At 61.6% G+C, this 14697-nt stretch overlaps 2 protein-coding genes across 3 annotated transcripts; one reads left to right on the top strand and one right to left on the bottom strand.

Moving 5' to 3' along the window:
- Nucleotides 1-469: 469 nt before the first annotated feature.
- SFRP5 (secreted frizzled related protein 5) lies at nucleotides 470-4586 on the bottom strand. The gene is made up of 3 exons (XM_079312212.1): nucleotides 3783-4586; nucleotides 3054-3131; nucleotides 470-2697 (listed from the first exon to the last, which is right to left on the bottom strand). The coding sequence occupies exons 1-3, from the start codon at nucleotides 4573-4575 to the stop codon at nucleotides 2357-2359; spliced, it is 1212 nt and encodes a 403-aa protein (XP_079168338.1). The 5' UTR covers nucleotides 4576-4586; the 3' UTR covers nucleotides 470-2356.
- Nucleotides 4587-4718: 132 nt separating this feature from the next.
- On the top strand, nucleotides 4719-14598 carry GOLGA7B (golgin A7 family member B). 2 transcript variants are annotated; one of them, XM_079312213.1, is made up of 5 exons: nucleotides 4719-6577; nucleotides 12140-12265; nucleotides 12616-12768; nucleotides 12916-13017; nucleotides 13130-13364. In XM_079312213.1, the coding sequence occupies exons 1-5, from the start codon at nucleotides 6410-6412 to the stop codon at nucleotides 13226-13228; spliced, it is 648 nt and encodes a 215-aa protein (XP_079168339.1). In that variant the 5' UTR covers nucleotides 4719-6409; the 3' UTR covers nucleotides 13229-13364. The 2 variants fall into 2 exon arrangements, with proteins under 2 accessions (XP_079168339.1, XP_079168340.1); XM_079312214.1 differs by lacking the exon at nucleotides 4719-6577 and adding an exon at nucleotides 10309-11105 and having other exon boundaries at nucleotides 13130-14598.
- Nucleotides 14599-14697: the final 99 nt, after the last annotated feature.

The following is a 14697-nucleotide window of genomic DNA, read 5'->3' as shown; positions in this document are numbered from 1 at the left end:
GTGAGCAGTTAGTGGGGGCCGTAATAACGGCGGGGGGGGGGGCTGTGTATCACCCCAAGTGCTGTGGGTGTGTTTATGAGAGTGCCTGCAATGGGATTATTATTGGCCTGGGAGGGGTCAGCTTGCTCAGACAGCTGACAGTGGGAGGCAGAGGAGCTGCTTGTATTTCTAGAGAAAACACTTGGAGCAATGAGCACTATGGCCATGTATGTCTGAACACTCTCTGGGAAGATGCTAATGACACACAATACAGAGGGCTACAGATAAACTTAGGCTGTGGGAGTTGGGGTTTTATTTATGCTTTTTAAGTTTTGCAATAAAATGTAATTGACAGTGTTTATTCCTATGAAAGAGTGCTCAGCAGTCAAGCTCTGAACATACCTTCTAATAATGTTTGAACGTTTTCCTTCTTTTTTTTCCTCAGTGGCCAGGGAGGAGTGCCTGCTCCTGGTGTGAGTCTGGGGCAGGGGCTAACTGCTCCATGTTCCTAGCTGGCTGTGGGGCAGGGGCACAGGCATCTCTCCCTGACCAGAGGGAGGTTTGGGACTCTGGAGGGTGACCAGTGGGGCCAAGGCCATGCCCAAGGAGGGCAGAGGGAGAAGAGGTCACCCCAGAGCAGAGCAGGTGCATGGTGCTCCTGTCAGCCAGAAGAGGGTGGGTGCAGACATGCTGCAGCCTCACTTTCCTTCTTGTCCCAGGAGGCTCCCTGAGGCCAGGCCAGCTCTGAAGACACACTGTCAGGCAGCCAGGCACTGGGTAAATATCCTGGCAGCCACCTTTGGGCCCCCCTCATCCTTTGGGATGGGTGGATACAAGCAGGCACCGGGTAAACAGGACTGGATCCTTCAGGCTGCCCCTTGCCAGCTGGGACTGGGGGCAGCTGGGGGAGTCAAGCTGAGCTGAGCTAAGGGACAGCCCCTGCTGCCATTAGAGGGGCTGGGCTGAGGGCTGCCCTGGTCCTTGGGCTTTTGGGAAGGTCCTGGCCAGTGCAGGTGGGTGGCCCTAGGAATCTTTTTAGAGAAGGCTGGAGGTTGTGGCATGGGAGCTCTGGCAGCCGAGCAGGGCTGGCAGGGAGATGCAGAGACAACTTTTAGATTATATGTTGTGGGGAGGACAGGATTGGAGGCTGCCTTGTCCAGTATCTATGATGCTCAGTGCCAGGCTTCTCAAAAGTGCTGTGAGTTCCCAGACCATGGATTTATGCCCTGGGGTGATGAAGGAACAAACTTCCCTGGCAAACCACTGCCAAACCCAGCTGGGGGGTTCCAGCAGCAGTGACAGCCCTGTCTCCCCATCCTACTCATCTCAATGCCCCACCAGGCTCCCTGGAGTGGCAGGGGTGCCTGAGTCTCCAGTGATGCCTGTGACCACTAGGAACTGCATCCCTTGGCTTGGCTGGACTGCCCAGGTTCAGGCTCTGGGCATGGCACCTGGAGTGGGGCTAGAGCCAGATCCTGAGGTGAACTCTTTCCCTCAGGCTGCCTCACTCAGTGGGCAGGACTGGACCCCCCTCCCATTCTTCTGGGGTCCCTGAGGGAGCCCCAAGGGGCTCCTACCCATGAACTGCAGTGAGTCGCACACAGACGTCTCTGAGGTGGAATAATTTACTGTGGTGTTGATGGGCAAGGGGTGCATGGGCTGGGTCACAGCAGGGGTGTGTGTGAGGGATGCAGCAGGGCTGGTCTGTGGTGCTTGGAGGTGGACCCCACTCACACACTGAGCCTGGTTTGGGGAGTGGGGGAACCCGGGAAGGGTTTTTGCTGCTCTGGGCACTTGCTCTTGAGGGACAGTCTGTGAGAACAGAGGGGCAAGAAGGACCTGCCTGGGCTGTGTCTCTGTGAGTGTGAGATAATCCAGGGCTGGATGTGAGCTCCAGGTGAGGGCATGGGATGTTTTGGTGAGCTGGAATAGGGGTTGGAGGGGCTGAGGGTCTGCGGCATATCATGAGGGTGCTGGACAAAGGGCATGGGTGCAGGGTAGGGGTCCCAGCATAGCTAAGAGGGCCAAGCAGGGATCCTAAATGAAAGGAAGGGTCTCTGGGCTTCTGGGTGTGGAACCTGGGAGTAGCCAAGGGTCTCTGCAAACATGCAGAACAAGGGTCCTGTGTCCAGACTAAGCTCTTGGGCAGGGGTGGGGGTCCTTGGAACAGAACAGGGGTCCCAGGGGTGCAGAGCAGGGCTCTCAGGAGGATGCAGGGGTCCTGACTGTGGATCAGGGCTCCCACAAACACAGCAGGGAGTCCTACAGGTGCAGGGCACAACCTAGGGGCTGAGGTGCTGGGGTGCAGCCAGGGAGGCTGAGGGTGGAATGTTGGGCCAGTGCAGGAGTTCTGGGAAAGGGCAGGGTGGGCAAAGCCCTAGTGCTGCCCAGCCCCATAGAGCAGGGGGTGGTAGAGCGGGCAAGGGTAGGAGAACATGAACTTGACTGCAAACTTCATTTCCTTGTTGTGCTTCTGCCAGGGGTAGATGGCCAGGAGGAGCAGGCGGCCGCCCACCTTGCGGCCCATGACCAGGAAGCTGCCACTGAGGCTGTCGAGCTGGGGGCAGGGGCAGGCACCTGCATTCCTCATGTGCAGCACCATCTTCTTGGTGTCCTTGCGTTTCAGCGGGCCCAGTTTCAGCACCTTCTTCTTCTGGGCAGCCACCAGCCTCCGCTCCCCGTTCTCCTCCGTCATCTCCTTGATGCGCATCTTCACCACTGTGTGGGCAGCACATTGGGGCAAGGGAGCATGGCTGGGGTGCTGGGGAGGGGAGGGTCTAGGCCAGGCACCTGTGCAGGGCAGGGTGCAGCCCATCCCTGGGTTGGGTCTCTGGGGAAGTTGCTGTGTGGGGGAGAGGTCCAGCAGAGCCCCCCAGTGACCCTCCCAAACCCCCACCAATGCTGCCTTCTGTGGTGCACCCATCCCATGCATGAAGGGTCCAAGGGATCTCAGGGGTCTCCCATGGGGCAGTCCCCATACAACCCCACCCTCTGGCCAACTCCACCCCAGCTGTCAGACCTAGGGGAGGCAGACCCTTGTCCAGGGGGGCTGGAAAAAAGACCCCAGCACTCACCAAAGTCACTGGAGCACATCTGCTCCATCATGCCATCTGCCTTGTGCTCCATCTCACACTGGGTGCAGATCTTGGACACTGTGGTGAGAGACCAGTTACTATCACAGCTTCCTGATGCTAGTACTTGTCGCTTGGGAGAGCCCCAGCAGCTCCTCTGCTCCCTAGGTAGCTGTGCTAGGGTGATGTGGGGAGGCACAGAGCATCTTGCTGGCCAGGTTCATCCCCCAGGAGGGGAAGAGATATGGGGACATCCTCCCATCAGATGGTGGAACTTTGAAGCACAGGATGAGTAAGGGTGGCCCCAGCCTAAAGGCTGTCACATCCCTGATCCTGACCCTAGGCTGCCTTTGGGTAATGTCCCCTCTCCTGCCTGAGGTGACAGCCACCCTGCAGCAGCAGCATGGGGCTGACAGCTGCAGGTGCAGCAGGCTCTCTTCCTGCTGACTTGGGACCCAGTGGGAAGAGAAGGACATAGCACTGTGCTGGATCCACCAGTTCTTCCCACCTCATTCCATGTTCTTCCTTATCCCACAACAGTTCTGTGCAGCCAGCTGGGAGCCCAGTGCTCCTAGGCAATCAGACAAAGCTGATACAGTGCCCACTCCTACTCTGCTGCAGAGAGTCCCTGGCCAACACCAGTGTGCTGGGCTGTGCTTTGAGAGGTGAACGGGTGGCTGTTCAGGGGCTCCACATGCGTTCCCATCCCATCAGAGTACCCTTCCCACTTACCTGGTGGCGGCGTGGCTTTGCTGTTCCCAAACTGGACGGCGATGCAGAGCTCGTGGTCAGAGGGGAACTTGCCACAGTGTAGCATCTCAGGCCAGGGGAAGCCGTAGGACTCCATGACAGGGGCGCAGGAGTCCCGTACCACCTCACAGAGGGAGCGGCACGGGTAGACGGGCCGGTCGAGGCAGACGGGGGCGAAGAGGGAGCAGAGGAAGAGCTGGGTGTCGGTGTGGCACTGCTTGGCGAGCAGGGGCACCCAGCTGCCAGCCTGCTGCTTGGCTTCGGCCATGGTCTCGTGCTCCAGCAGGTTGGGCAGCCGCATGCGCTTGTAGCCCACGTCGCGGCAGAGCTGCATGTCGGGCGGGATGTCGAGGCACTGCGGCTCCCGCCCGTAGAACCGCCCGTGGGGCAGGCTCTCGGGCTGCCACCCGTAGTAATCGTAGTGCTGCCCGCCGCCCAGGGGCGCTGCCAGCGCCAGCCATAGGGTCAGCAGCGCGGAGCTCCGGGAGCCCGGGGGGCCGCCCGCCCGCGGCATCGCCGCTGCCCGCCTGGCTGCCGAGCGGGACGGAGCGCGGCTCGGCACCCTGCCGGCTCCCCTAGCGCCTCCCACGCTCGCTGCCCTTTCTAAGGAGGTTGGAGACCTCGCCGGCAGCCAATCTGCTCTGCCTGCCGGGCCCCCCGGGGCTGGCCCCCGGCTCCCCCTAGTCTGCCCGCACCGCTGCCACCTCCCTCCCTCCCTTCCTGCCCGGCGCATGGTGCTCCGTGCCCCTCGCCTTCCCAGGGAGCCCCCCTGCATGCGCCCCCTCAGCCCACCCTGGCTCTGTGTGCCCTTGGGGTGATGCTTTCTACAAGGGCTGGCTCGCCTGTCCGATGGTGATGTGTTGTGGCCAAAGTTGCCCCCGTTATTCACCAGTCCCGCTGCCCCCATCCCACCTGGCACCCCAGAGGCATGTTCTGACCCTGGTTCCTACTCTGTGCCACCCGCTCCCCACTCTTTTCTCCCAAGACAATATGCTTAGGGTGATGGGGTTTAAGGAAGAAGACCCCCCAGAAGCTTCATGCTGCAGCCCTGGGAGGGCTTCTGAACCCAGGTGCCAGGTGTGCCACCAGTGAGGCAATGCCATGGGAATGGGATCCTCATTCCTCATGGATGGCTCTGCCAGCATGCACCTTGGGCAGTCCATGGTCTGCTGGCACAGGCACGGCTGGGATTACACCTTCCAGCAAAGGGCTTGCACCCAGCTCTGCCAGTGCTCAGGCTGTGGCCAAAGCTAGAGCCCAAGAGATGTGAGGGTCCTGCCCGGATGACATTCCCCCATTCCCTTGGAGATGGGGGGTGCAAGGCTTAAGACCCCATTAGAAACCCATTTGTCTGCAGGGGTTATCTGGGGCACCCCTCCCTTTCCCATGATCGATGCCCCTGCCTGGCCAACGGGCTTTGGGCTGCCGCTGGCCCCTGCCCACCGGATAAGGCAGCTCTGTTAATGGGCGATAGAGCAAACAGTCCAGTGCAGGCAGTGATAGTAGCTGCTCTTTGCCCTGGGCTGGGGGCAGGGACTGTCCCCCCAGCCCTGGAGGGATCCATCTGCTTTGGGGCAATGCTGGGAACCTCAGCTGCACAACCTGCCCTTCCCTGTAGCCTGCCTGCCCTGCCCATGCCTTCTGTGCTCAGCACCCATCACTGCATCACCCAGTGATGCTTGTTTCCAGCCCGAGGTTGGGCTGGGCTCATCCCGCCCCAGCCAAGCCCCGGAGATGGCACCATTAATGTGTAACTGCCGGGGAGCCCGATAAGATACAGCAGCCTGTTATCAGGGCTGCCTGGTAGCAGGAGGGAGGGTGATCGAGGCATCAGGCTGTCACGGCAGGAGTAAGATTGTCTGGAGATAAATGCTGATAGGAAATAGCTAATCCGTGATGGATGGGCTTGGGCAGGGTGTAATTGCCATGGGAGCTGGGCTGGGAAGCAGCTGGTGGGGCCTGGGAGCAGAGGCAGAGAGAGGCTGGGTGTGCGGGGTGGAGCTGCCAGCGTGCAGATGCTGAGCACGGTGCCCGGTGTGCCATGTCTCTGGGCTGTTCCCGTGGCACTGCCAGCACTGTCCTGCTCTTGACCATGGACCAGCTCCTGGCTCTCAGCCTGCCCCATCCCACAGCCCACTCTGGCGTGATTCTACATCCGCAGCTCCTCGCAGGAAGGTGTTTGGGGTGCTGAGCACTCTGTGCCAGCTGGCACTGCACCAGATGAAGGTGAGGGGTCTGGCGAGACTGGGGCTCAGCAAGGGTCTCCCTGCCAGCTGCCCCAGTCCCTTCATCTGTCAAGACGCCTTTATTAGAGCCCTGAGTCACCTCCTGGCCATGCTGCGGGAGCAGGGCTGGCTCCAGAAGAGCGATGCTCCCTCCACGTGGCGTGTCCTGGCAGGCTGACCTCCGAGCTGAGACTGTGCCTCTGCTCTGGGGAGTCCCTGCTGCACTCGCATTGCTTCCCTAACCCTTTCCCACCCAGGATGCCCCAAGCTGTTCTGGGCTGTACCCCGGAGAAGGGGATGGACCCAAGAGAGCTGTAGCTGGCCCCCTTCCCTGCGTCTTGTCTGCGCAGTCTGCTCCAATGCCCACATCCCCGATCTGCACCCATGCAGATGGCTGTGAGACTGACACTTGCTCCTGTCACTCCAGAAAGCTGTCTGTGTCACCACTTGTGTCACTGCCTGTGCCACTTGTCACAGAGCGAGGCCAGGAGCGGGGCGGTGAGGGCTGCCTCTCTGCGCTGGGGACACGGGACGGCCAGCCAGGGTGCCATGGTAAGGGCAAAGCCCCTGCGGGTGCTCCCTCGACCCTCCCCGCGGAGGAGCCGTGCCTGGTTGTAGCGCACAGCAGATCCGAGCCGGGGAAACAGGAGGCTCCCTGGAAATGAGGAGCTGAGCAGGGTCCCGGCCGCCTCCTTCCATCCCTGTGTCCCCACCCACTCTCCTGCCGCAGCTTTGGGTGCTACCGACTTTGTTTCTGCCAGCAGAGATGCATTCCCTGGGCCTCGGTGGGTGGGCTGAATGAGGTGTCTCACATCCTTCTCTTTCCCCATCCTCTCATCCTTCCCGTCCCAGTCCCGTACTGGTTCCTGGGCTGCACTCAGTGTGGGGCAGGGCTCTTTGGGAGAGTTTAGCACACCGGGGCTGGCCTTGCCAGGAGGGGAGGCACGCTGAGACTGTTCGTGTGTCCCGTGGCGTCCAGCAGCTCCCGGGAGAGAGCGCCCTGCCCGGGGAGCTGGCAGCACGGCTCCCTGGGGTGGTCCTGCCTGCGAGTGGCCTTGGGGCATGACTGGGGACATCGTGGGGTCGAGGCTGCCCGGGGCAATGTGTGACCGTGGGGGTGCCCAGCGGGGAGGATCAGCATTGCCGTGCACTTGCCCCGCGCCCACACACACTCGGCTGCCCAGCAGCCCCAGGAATGTGCTGGCAGCGCTCCCGGCCCAGCTGCAGAGCCCAGACTGCCCTGGCGCCCTCCCAGCCCCCACCCAGCCCCTCCTGGCCCTGCCCAGTTCCTGCCAGCTCCCACACAGACCCTCCCTGTTCGCTGCCGGACACCCCGATCCTGGCCCCCGGCACTCGGTCCTGCTCAGCCGGGCGCGGGGAGGCATGTGGCATGTGCGGACCCGCTGAGAAGGAGTCCCCGTCCCCGACAGAATGGCACCGTGCGTGGGGACCTTCTCTGCAGGGCTGTTTGTCCCTCCCCGCCCCATCACGTCTGCACCCCGTGCGCGCTGTGGGAGCAACCTTCGCCCAGTTCCCAGCTCGCACCTTCGCTAATGGCAGACCTTGGCACCTTGCTCTGAAACCACATCCTCCTCTGCTTGCCGGTGTGCAGGAGGTTGCTGTGTCTCCCAGCGTCTGTGGCTCCTGTGGGATGTGCTGGGGGGCTGGCCCCACCCTCTGTGGGGGCTCCCAGTGCAGTGGAGGTCCTAGAACCACCCCTTCAAATGGACACAGCTGGACCACAGGTGCCACAGAGGGGTGTCCACACTCAGGGTGCCCAGTCTGTAGGGTCAGTTGGCCAAGTGGCCCCACTTTGCGGCACTCTCCATGTCCCATGTGAAGGGGGCAGGCTGGGGCATTTGGAGCTGTTTTCCAGAGGCTCACAGTGTGGGGGCCTCGTCCCCCTCCCTTTTCTCTCCCAGGTGCACACACCTGGGATCTCTCAAGAAAGGTTATCAGCTAATCACACTGTGTTTGTGCCTCCCAAATGTCAGCGTTGTCCTCACTGGGATGGTGAGCTCATGCTCCCCACCATTATTGAAAGCACTTCCAGTGCTAGGAGAAACAGCTGCCATGCCCTTCTGTGGCCCCTTTGAAGCAGAGTTGGAGTTGCTGACAGCTCTGACAGGCTGGAGAGGGGTTCAGCCGGCACTGGGTGCAGGATGGGGCTGCAGGGGTTGATCCCAGGCTGGTTGCAGGGCTCCAGCTGTTCTCCACAGGCCTCACTCATCCTTGTACTGCAGGGAGGGTTGGGATGCTGGGGTGAAGTGCAGCACCATGCACCCAGAGACACACTAGGGACACCCCCTGGTCCTGGTCCTGGTCTGGGAGTCAAGTGCAGGGGTTGGAGAAGGGGCACTGCTGGGCTGTGCCTGCTGTGGTGTGATGGGCACAGGCACAGTGTCTGTTGAGGGCTGGCCATAGGGGTACCTCATGTCTGTCCCATGGGGCCAGGGGCAGGGCCTCTGGGAGGTTAGCCAGGGCCAGGGGCAAGGGGAGATCTGCTGGGTCTATCTGCAAGACAGGTCAGAGCTGCCTCACTCCAGGTGCAAGGGAAGAGCCAGGCAAGGGAGTAAAGGCAGCTCTGGCAGCAGCCATGTCTGTCCCTGCTGCTGGGCAGCCTGAAAAATTGCCTCTTTGGGCTGAGCAGATGGAGCAGAAGGGTTAGAGCCCTGCCAGGACCCCTCACAGTGCAGTGGTCTGGGGAGGGCAGCAGGGCCATGCAGCACATTGAGGCTACCCCAAGCCCCTGCTGTCCCTGCTCCTACTGCCTGGGATTCCCTTGGCTATGCCAGTCCTCCTCCACCTCTGCCCTGCTCTTCTGGAAGCCATAGCACAGTATGGCATGGCATTACAGAGCACCAGCCTGTTCCTCTGCATGGAAACCTGCAGAGTCTGTCCCTGCTCTGGCTAAAACTGGAAAGCCCATGATGCCACACCCTGGAAGACCCCAGTGGGCTCTGGATATGCCTGGGTCTGCAGGCATTACAGACAGGGCTGGGGTCTGTGGTGATGGGGAGCACTCTGGGACAGGTCTGTGTCCTGCCTGCCACTGGACAAGTCTTGATCCTGGGCAGTATGGCTGGCAGAAGGCAGCTCTCTATGGTGGGGTGATTCCTAACAAAGGATCCTCCTTGACACATGCAGAGGGCAGGTCCATGGCCAGTGAGGCACATGGAGCCCAGAACTAAAACTCCTTTGCTTGTGCTGGGTTGGTGTAGCTAGAGGAGACAACCCTGGGGCAGCACTACAGGATGTGGGATGATGGGCAGAGCCTGGGGTGGCAGGGAGAGCTGATCCCCCCGGCTGCTGTCGGCCTTTCACTGCAGCACAGGAGAGGAAACTTCATCTTCTGGCAGGCACAGCATTGCCATGACAACCAGCAGGACCTGCCAGGTGGGCAGGGAGCACTGACGTGGCATGGCATCAGCACGGGAAGGAGATGGGATGCAGGGTCTAGGTCTGGGGATGTCTGAGGACAGTGTGTGAGTACATTGCATGTGCACCTGGGTGTGTGCCTGGGGTGCACAGGGTGTGCAGGAAGATGTGGGCATCTGAGTGCATGCACGAGTGCCTGTGCCAATGTGCATGCACGTGTTTGGGTGCATGGGAGACTTCACACACCACCCTCTCAAGGGGTGTCCCTTGGTTTTGTGGCACTGTCAGGGCAGGGTGTACCTCACTGCTCTGGAGTGTGGGCTGGCAGGGTTGATCTGAAACCTGGGAGCAGCAGGTTACCCCAAAAGCTGTGGGATCCACAGCTTTGTGTCTGTGGGGAAGATAATCCCTCCAACTGGTCTCCCTGACTGCCTGTGTCCTTTAGTTCCTTGGTCACAAACCCTGCCATGCTCCAGAGAAAGGAGGCTACTACCAACCACCCCAAGGCCAAAGCTCGGGCTGGTGCTCAGAACAGGGAGCAGGAGTCAGAGCTACTGACCCCTGTGCTGCAGGCAGCTGGACATGCCATGTTTGCTGTGTTAGCTGTGTGTTAGCTGTTATCTGTGCCAGCTGTTAGCTGTGTGTTAGCTGTTAGCTGTGTGCTAGCCGTGTGTTAGTTGTGTTTTAGCTGTTAGCTGAGTGTTAGCTGTGTTGGCTGTGTGTTAACTGTGTTAGCTGTGTTATCTCTATTAGCTGTGTGTTAGCTGTGCATTAGCTGTGTTATCTCTGTGTTAGCTCTGTGTTATCTGTGTGTGTTATCTGTGTGTGTTATCTGTGTTATCTGTGTTATCTGTGTGTGTTATCTGTGTTATCTGTGTGTGTTATCTGTGTGTTGGCTGTGTTAGCCGTGTGTTAGCCATGCTCGCTGCCAGGGCCGTTCCAGCAGTCCCAGTGCTGCCCGCAGCATGGCCCAGGTGCTGAGGGAAGGGCTGGCTGCTCTCCTGCCTGCTCGGGGCCCTGTGCCCAGCTACAGCATCCCTCGCCCCACGACAGCCCCGCTGGGAGCCCCCCTTCTTCGCCTCTCGGGAGAGCCTCTGCTCCCCCCGTTTGGCATTTCTCCGGCCCTAATTGAGCTGTCAATGGGCAGAGATAACAGGGAATTCGTTAGCTCGGCTCTTTGATGTCTGCCCGCGCTCTGCTCGCAGCACCAGCTGCAACTCCTTCGCAAACAAACAGCTTCAGATGAGGCTCCTTGGCACGGCGGTCTGCCAGACCCACGGCCGACTCCCCAAATCTCTGCCGGGACAGACCCTCTGTTACTCCGGCAGCTCCCCCTCGGCAGCCAGCTTTCCCCCAGGGACCTAGAGCCCCATCCCAAAGATACACGGTGCCGGACCCCCGGGACGCACAGCAGCATCGCAGCCCCTCTCGGGGCCAGCCCCGCGGCAGCCGGTGCCGCTGTCCCGCAGGCGGTCGGTGCCGGCGGCGGGCGCCCATCGCGGTGCCTCGGGGCGGGCCGCGCGGACCGGGCGGCTGCGCACACGGGCGGCCGGGCCCGCCTCCGCCGCTCGGCTCGGCAGCACCGCGGACAGCGCCCGGCCCCGCGCCGCTCCGCTCCCGGGAGCCGGTCCGCTCCGGCCCGGTCCCCCCGGCACGGCACGGCACAGCCCGGCCCGGCGCCCGCCGCGCCATGGCCACGGAGGTGGGTGCGGGCGGCGCGTGGGGACACCGGGCGGCGGCACCGCCGGTTGGGGCTGCGGCGGAGCTCCCGCCCCGCGCTGACCCGCTGGGCGCGGCACGGACCGGGTCCGGCCCGGGTCCGGCCCGGAGGGACAGCGTGGGGCTGAGGGCCGTGGCGTCGGGAGCGTGGTGCTGGGGGCTCCATGGGCACAGAAGAGCCGGTGAGGCGCCTGAAGGGGTGTGGGGGTGCAGGGTGCCGCAGGGTGCCTTCGGTGAAAGCTGGAGCGTGTCTGGGTTGGGCTGTGGGACTGGGGGTTCTTCTCCCGGGTGCCGTGGGTGGAACGCGGTGAGCCCCAGACGGTCTGTGGGGCACAGAGCAGGCAATAGCCCCGTGTCACCTAGGGGAAAGCGCAGGGAGGGGCCTGATGCCTGCCTTTGGCATAACCGGGCGCCTCCATCCTCTTCTCCAGCCATGAAAGCTGCCCCACAGCCTGGAGCTCGGGGGTTGGCACGGGTTCTCACACCCCGTGGGTAGTCAGGGCTCAGCACCAGCTGCCGGGGCTGCCGGTCCTTTTCCTGAAGATGCCCAAAGCATCCTGCCCACCCGCTGTGCCTTTGCTGCTGCCCAGTGCCTGCTCCTGCTCGGCTCACTCCCATCCTCCCGCCTGGGAGCTATTGGGTTGGCTGCGTTCTGGGGCACTGCTGGGGACACCGCTGTCCCCTTTCCGGGCCGTGACCCACTGGCTACGAACGCTCTTGCATATAGAAACCACTGGGAGTGAGACCACACACCAGCCCGGGACGAGCGCATGCACTCACCCTCATTCCGGGCAGGGGGCTGCCACAGCGTCCTCCCCTCGCCCCCACCTCTCACCTCCAGCACTGAGCTGTGCTCATGGCATGACACAGCCTGTGCTGGGGGCTCCCTGCCCCAGGCTGTGTGAGCCTGCAGTCCCTGACACTGGGGGAATGACGCTGCTCCCCTGGCCTCCAGCCCACCAGCAGGGATGCCCAGCACCCCTGGCTGCAGCCCCCTGTCTCACCCTCTGCCCCCAGGTGCACAGCCTGCAGGAGCTGCGGCGCAGCGCATCCCTGGCCACCAAGGTCTTTGTGCAGCGGGATTACAGTGATGGGACCACATGCCAGTTCCAGACAAAGTTTCCCCCTGAGCTGGAGAGCCGGGTAGGGAGTCTGAAAAGTTGTCAGGGTGAGGGGGATGCCCTATGGCAGTGTGCTATGGTGACTCAGATGGAAGAAGGGTCAAAGGGTGTGGGGGGTGCATGAAGTCACAGCTGCCTTGGCTGGTGTGCAAAGGCTTTGGTGCTCCTGGGGACTGGGAGGCTCTGGTGAAGGCTGCAGGCTCAGTAGGTCTTGGTACGGGTGGGAGGTGTGCAGAGGCCTGCAAGCTGAAGGATCAGCTGGGCAGGGAGGAGAGGGTTAAGTGCTCTCCAAGTTCCCCCAGGAACGGGGACAAGGCAGTGCAGGGAGCCAGTCCCTGGCCAGACTCCTCTTCACCTTGGTTTCTGTCCTAGATTGAGCGGCAACTTTTTGAGGAAACCGTGAAAACCCTAAATGGCTTCTACGCTGAGGCAGAAAAGATTGGGGGCAGTTCATACCTCGAGGGGTGCCTGGCCTGTGCCACTGCCTATTTCATCTTCCTCTGCATGGAGACACACTATGAGAAGGTGCTGAGGTGCAGGGGAGGGCTCAGGGATGGGCACAGCTGGCAGTGGGCACAGGGATGGCTCAGAGCTGTCACAGGAACATGGGACTGGAGGGATTGCTAGACAGCAATCCTGGCAGGCCCTGAGTGTCCTTCCCTGTGCTGACAGGTCCTGAAGAAGATCTCCAAGTACATCCAGGACCAGAATGAGAAGATCTATGCGCCACGGGGGCTGCTGCTCACTGACCCCCTGGAGCGTGGCATGAGGGTTGTATCCATTGGGCAGTGAGGTGCTTGGGGATGGTGAGGGTGAAGGGAGACTTGGCATGGGTGCTGGGCAATGGAGCTGGCACATGTCACCAATGATCCTTAGCAGGGCCCAGATCGAGATCTCCATCTACGAGGACCGGTGCAGCAGCGGCAGCTCCAGCAGCGGCAGCTCCAGCAGCAGCAGCGGCGGCGGCGGGGCGGGGGGCCGGTGACTGGCAGGGAGTCCCTGCAGGGACTCGTACTGCCGGGACAGCGGCCTGTCCGAGCTCCGCAGGCTGCACTACCAGAGCACCCGCTTCTGAGCCCGGGGAGAGCAGGAGGGGGAGGCCGGGGCTACGCAGTGGGGCTGCCCACCCCCATCTGCTCTTTGTCCCCCGCAGTGCATCTGCCCCTGCTCGGACCCACTGTGGGCAGGGACTGGTGCTGGGGCATCCCAGGTGCTTCCCACTGAGCTGAACTGGGGCCAAGGGGCCCCTACAGCTCTCCATGTGCTTGCTGCTGCTGCCCCTGCCGCAAGCAAAAGGACCTTGCCCTGCTATGGGCAGGCCCAGCCCCCGTTGCCATGCACTGGGACTGGCAAAGCCTCAGGCAGCGCTTAGAAGGGGACGAACACTTAACCCCACGCCCACAGACACTTACAGCTCTTGCTGCATCCCCTCCTTAGGGCACCCTGCTCTTAGGGCTGTGGTGTGGCTTTAGCTGCTGCTTGTCCACCGTTCAGGGGGCCTGGCAGAACACTGGTGCCGCTTCTCCTGCATGATGGGCCATGCATTCACCCCAGCTCTGCCCCACCCGCTGCCCCATTGCTGCTTCCCTGGCCCCCTCCCCCATCTGGCACTACATCCTCTCCAGCAGCATCCTTCACTGCCATGACACTGGGCACTTGCTTCTGCTTGCTGCATGATCTGCTGCCATCCCCAGCTGCACCCCAGTATTTCTCCAGCCCAGTGTCCAGGGCATGGAGGTACAGTTCTGGGCATGATGCTGCCCCTGTACCATGTGCCCTGGCTCCTTCATAGCCCAGCACAGTTGAGGCTGAGCTGTGGTATGGGTGAGCAGGCTCCCTGCCCAGTCCTGGCAGAGTTTGCCTGCACCCAGCTGCCAGCAGTCCCCTGCCTACTCTGTCCCATGACCTGCCCTAATACAGGGAGGGTGCCCAGTGGAGCAGCTCCATAAGGACCCTTCCTCTCACTGCTGAGTCCTTCCCTGCCCACATGTCCTGCATGCATCTGCCATCAGCACCTCAATTCTCAGCCTGGCCTTTAAGAGGGGACCTTGAGGTGCACCTGAGCCTAGCAGCAAGGTATGGAGGTTCATGGTCCAGGGTTAGATAGGGGGAAATAGGAGGGTACCTGTGACATCCAGCACCCTGAGGAGAAGAATTCCTATCTGGATGCAGGGCTGAACCAAACTGGCATTTCTCTCCTGGGGACCTGGAGGGAGGACTCTGCCCTGTACGATGCCTTTTGACTCAGCCATGATGTGTTTGTAGGGTAGCCCTGGCCTCAAAGTTCCTGCTGGAGCACCAACCCCCTGCATGGAGACCTTCCTCAATAAACCCCACGCTTCTTCCCCCACTGCCTACCCTGCATCTTCTTGTGTTGGAGAGGTGAGCGGGACAATGCTGTGGGGACACAGAATCAGACTGGGTATCTTTTCACACTGGGATGTGCAGAGCCCC

The sequence above is a fragment of the Erithacus rubecula genome (genome assembly GCF_903797595.1).
Source record: "Erithacus rubecula genome assembly, chromosome: 9".
Classification (NCBI taxonomy): Eukaryota; Metazoa; Chordata; class Aves; order Passeriformes; family Muscicapidae; genus Erithacus; species Erithacus rubecula.
This window is presented reverse-complemented; position numbering and strand designations above follow the sequence as displayed.

Excerpts from the sequence above, each read along its gene's own strand:
- SFRP5 (XM_079312212.1), bottom strand. The coding sequence starts at position 4,575 with ATGCAGGGGGGCTCCCTGGGAAGGCGAGGGGCACGGAGCACCATGCGC. Across the intron at positions 3,132-3,782 it reads CAAAGCCACGCCGCCACCAG|TGTCCAAGATCTGCACCCAG; the intron begins GTAAGTGGGAAG and ends CTCTCACCACAG. Across the intron at positions 2,698-3,053 it reads GATGTGCTCCAGTGACTTTG|TGGTGAAGATGCGCATCAAG; the intron begins GTGAGTGCTGGG and ends CTGCCCACACAG.
- GOLGA7B (XM_079312213.1), top strand. The coding sequence starts at position 6,410 with ATGCAGATGGCTGTGAGACTGACACTTGCTCCTGTCACTCCAGAAAGC. Across the intron at positions 12,266-12,615 it reads CCCCTGAGCTGGAGAGCCGG|ATTGAGCGGCAACTTTTTGA; the intron begins GTAGGGAGTCTG and ends TTTCTGTCCTAG. Across the intron at positions 13,018-13,129 it reads TGGAGCGTGGCATGAGGGTT|ATCGAGATCTCCATCTACGA; the intron begins GTATCCATTGGG and ends AGCAGGGCCCAG.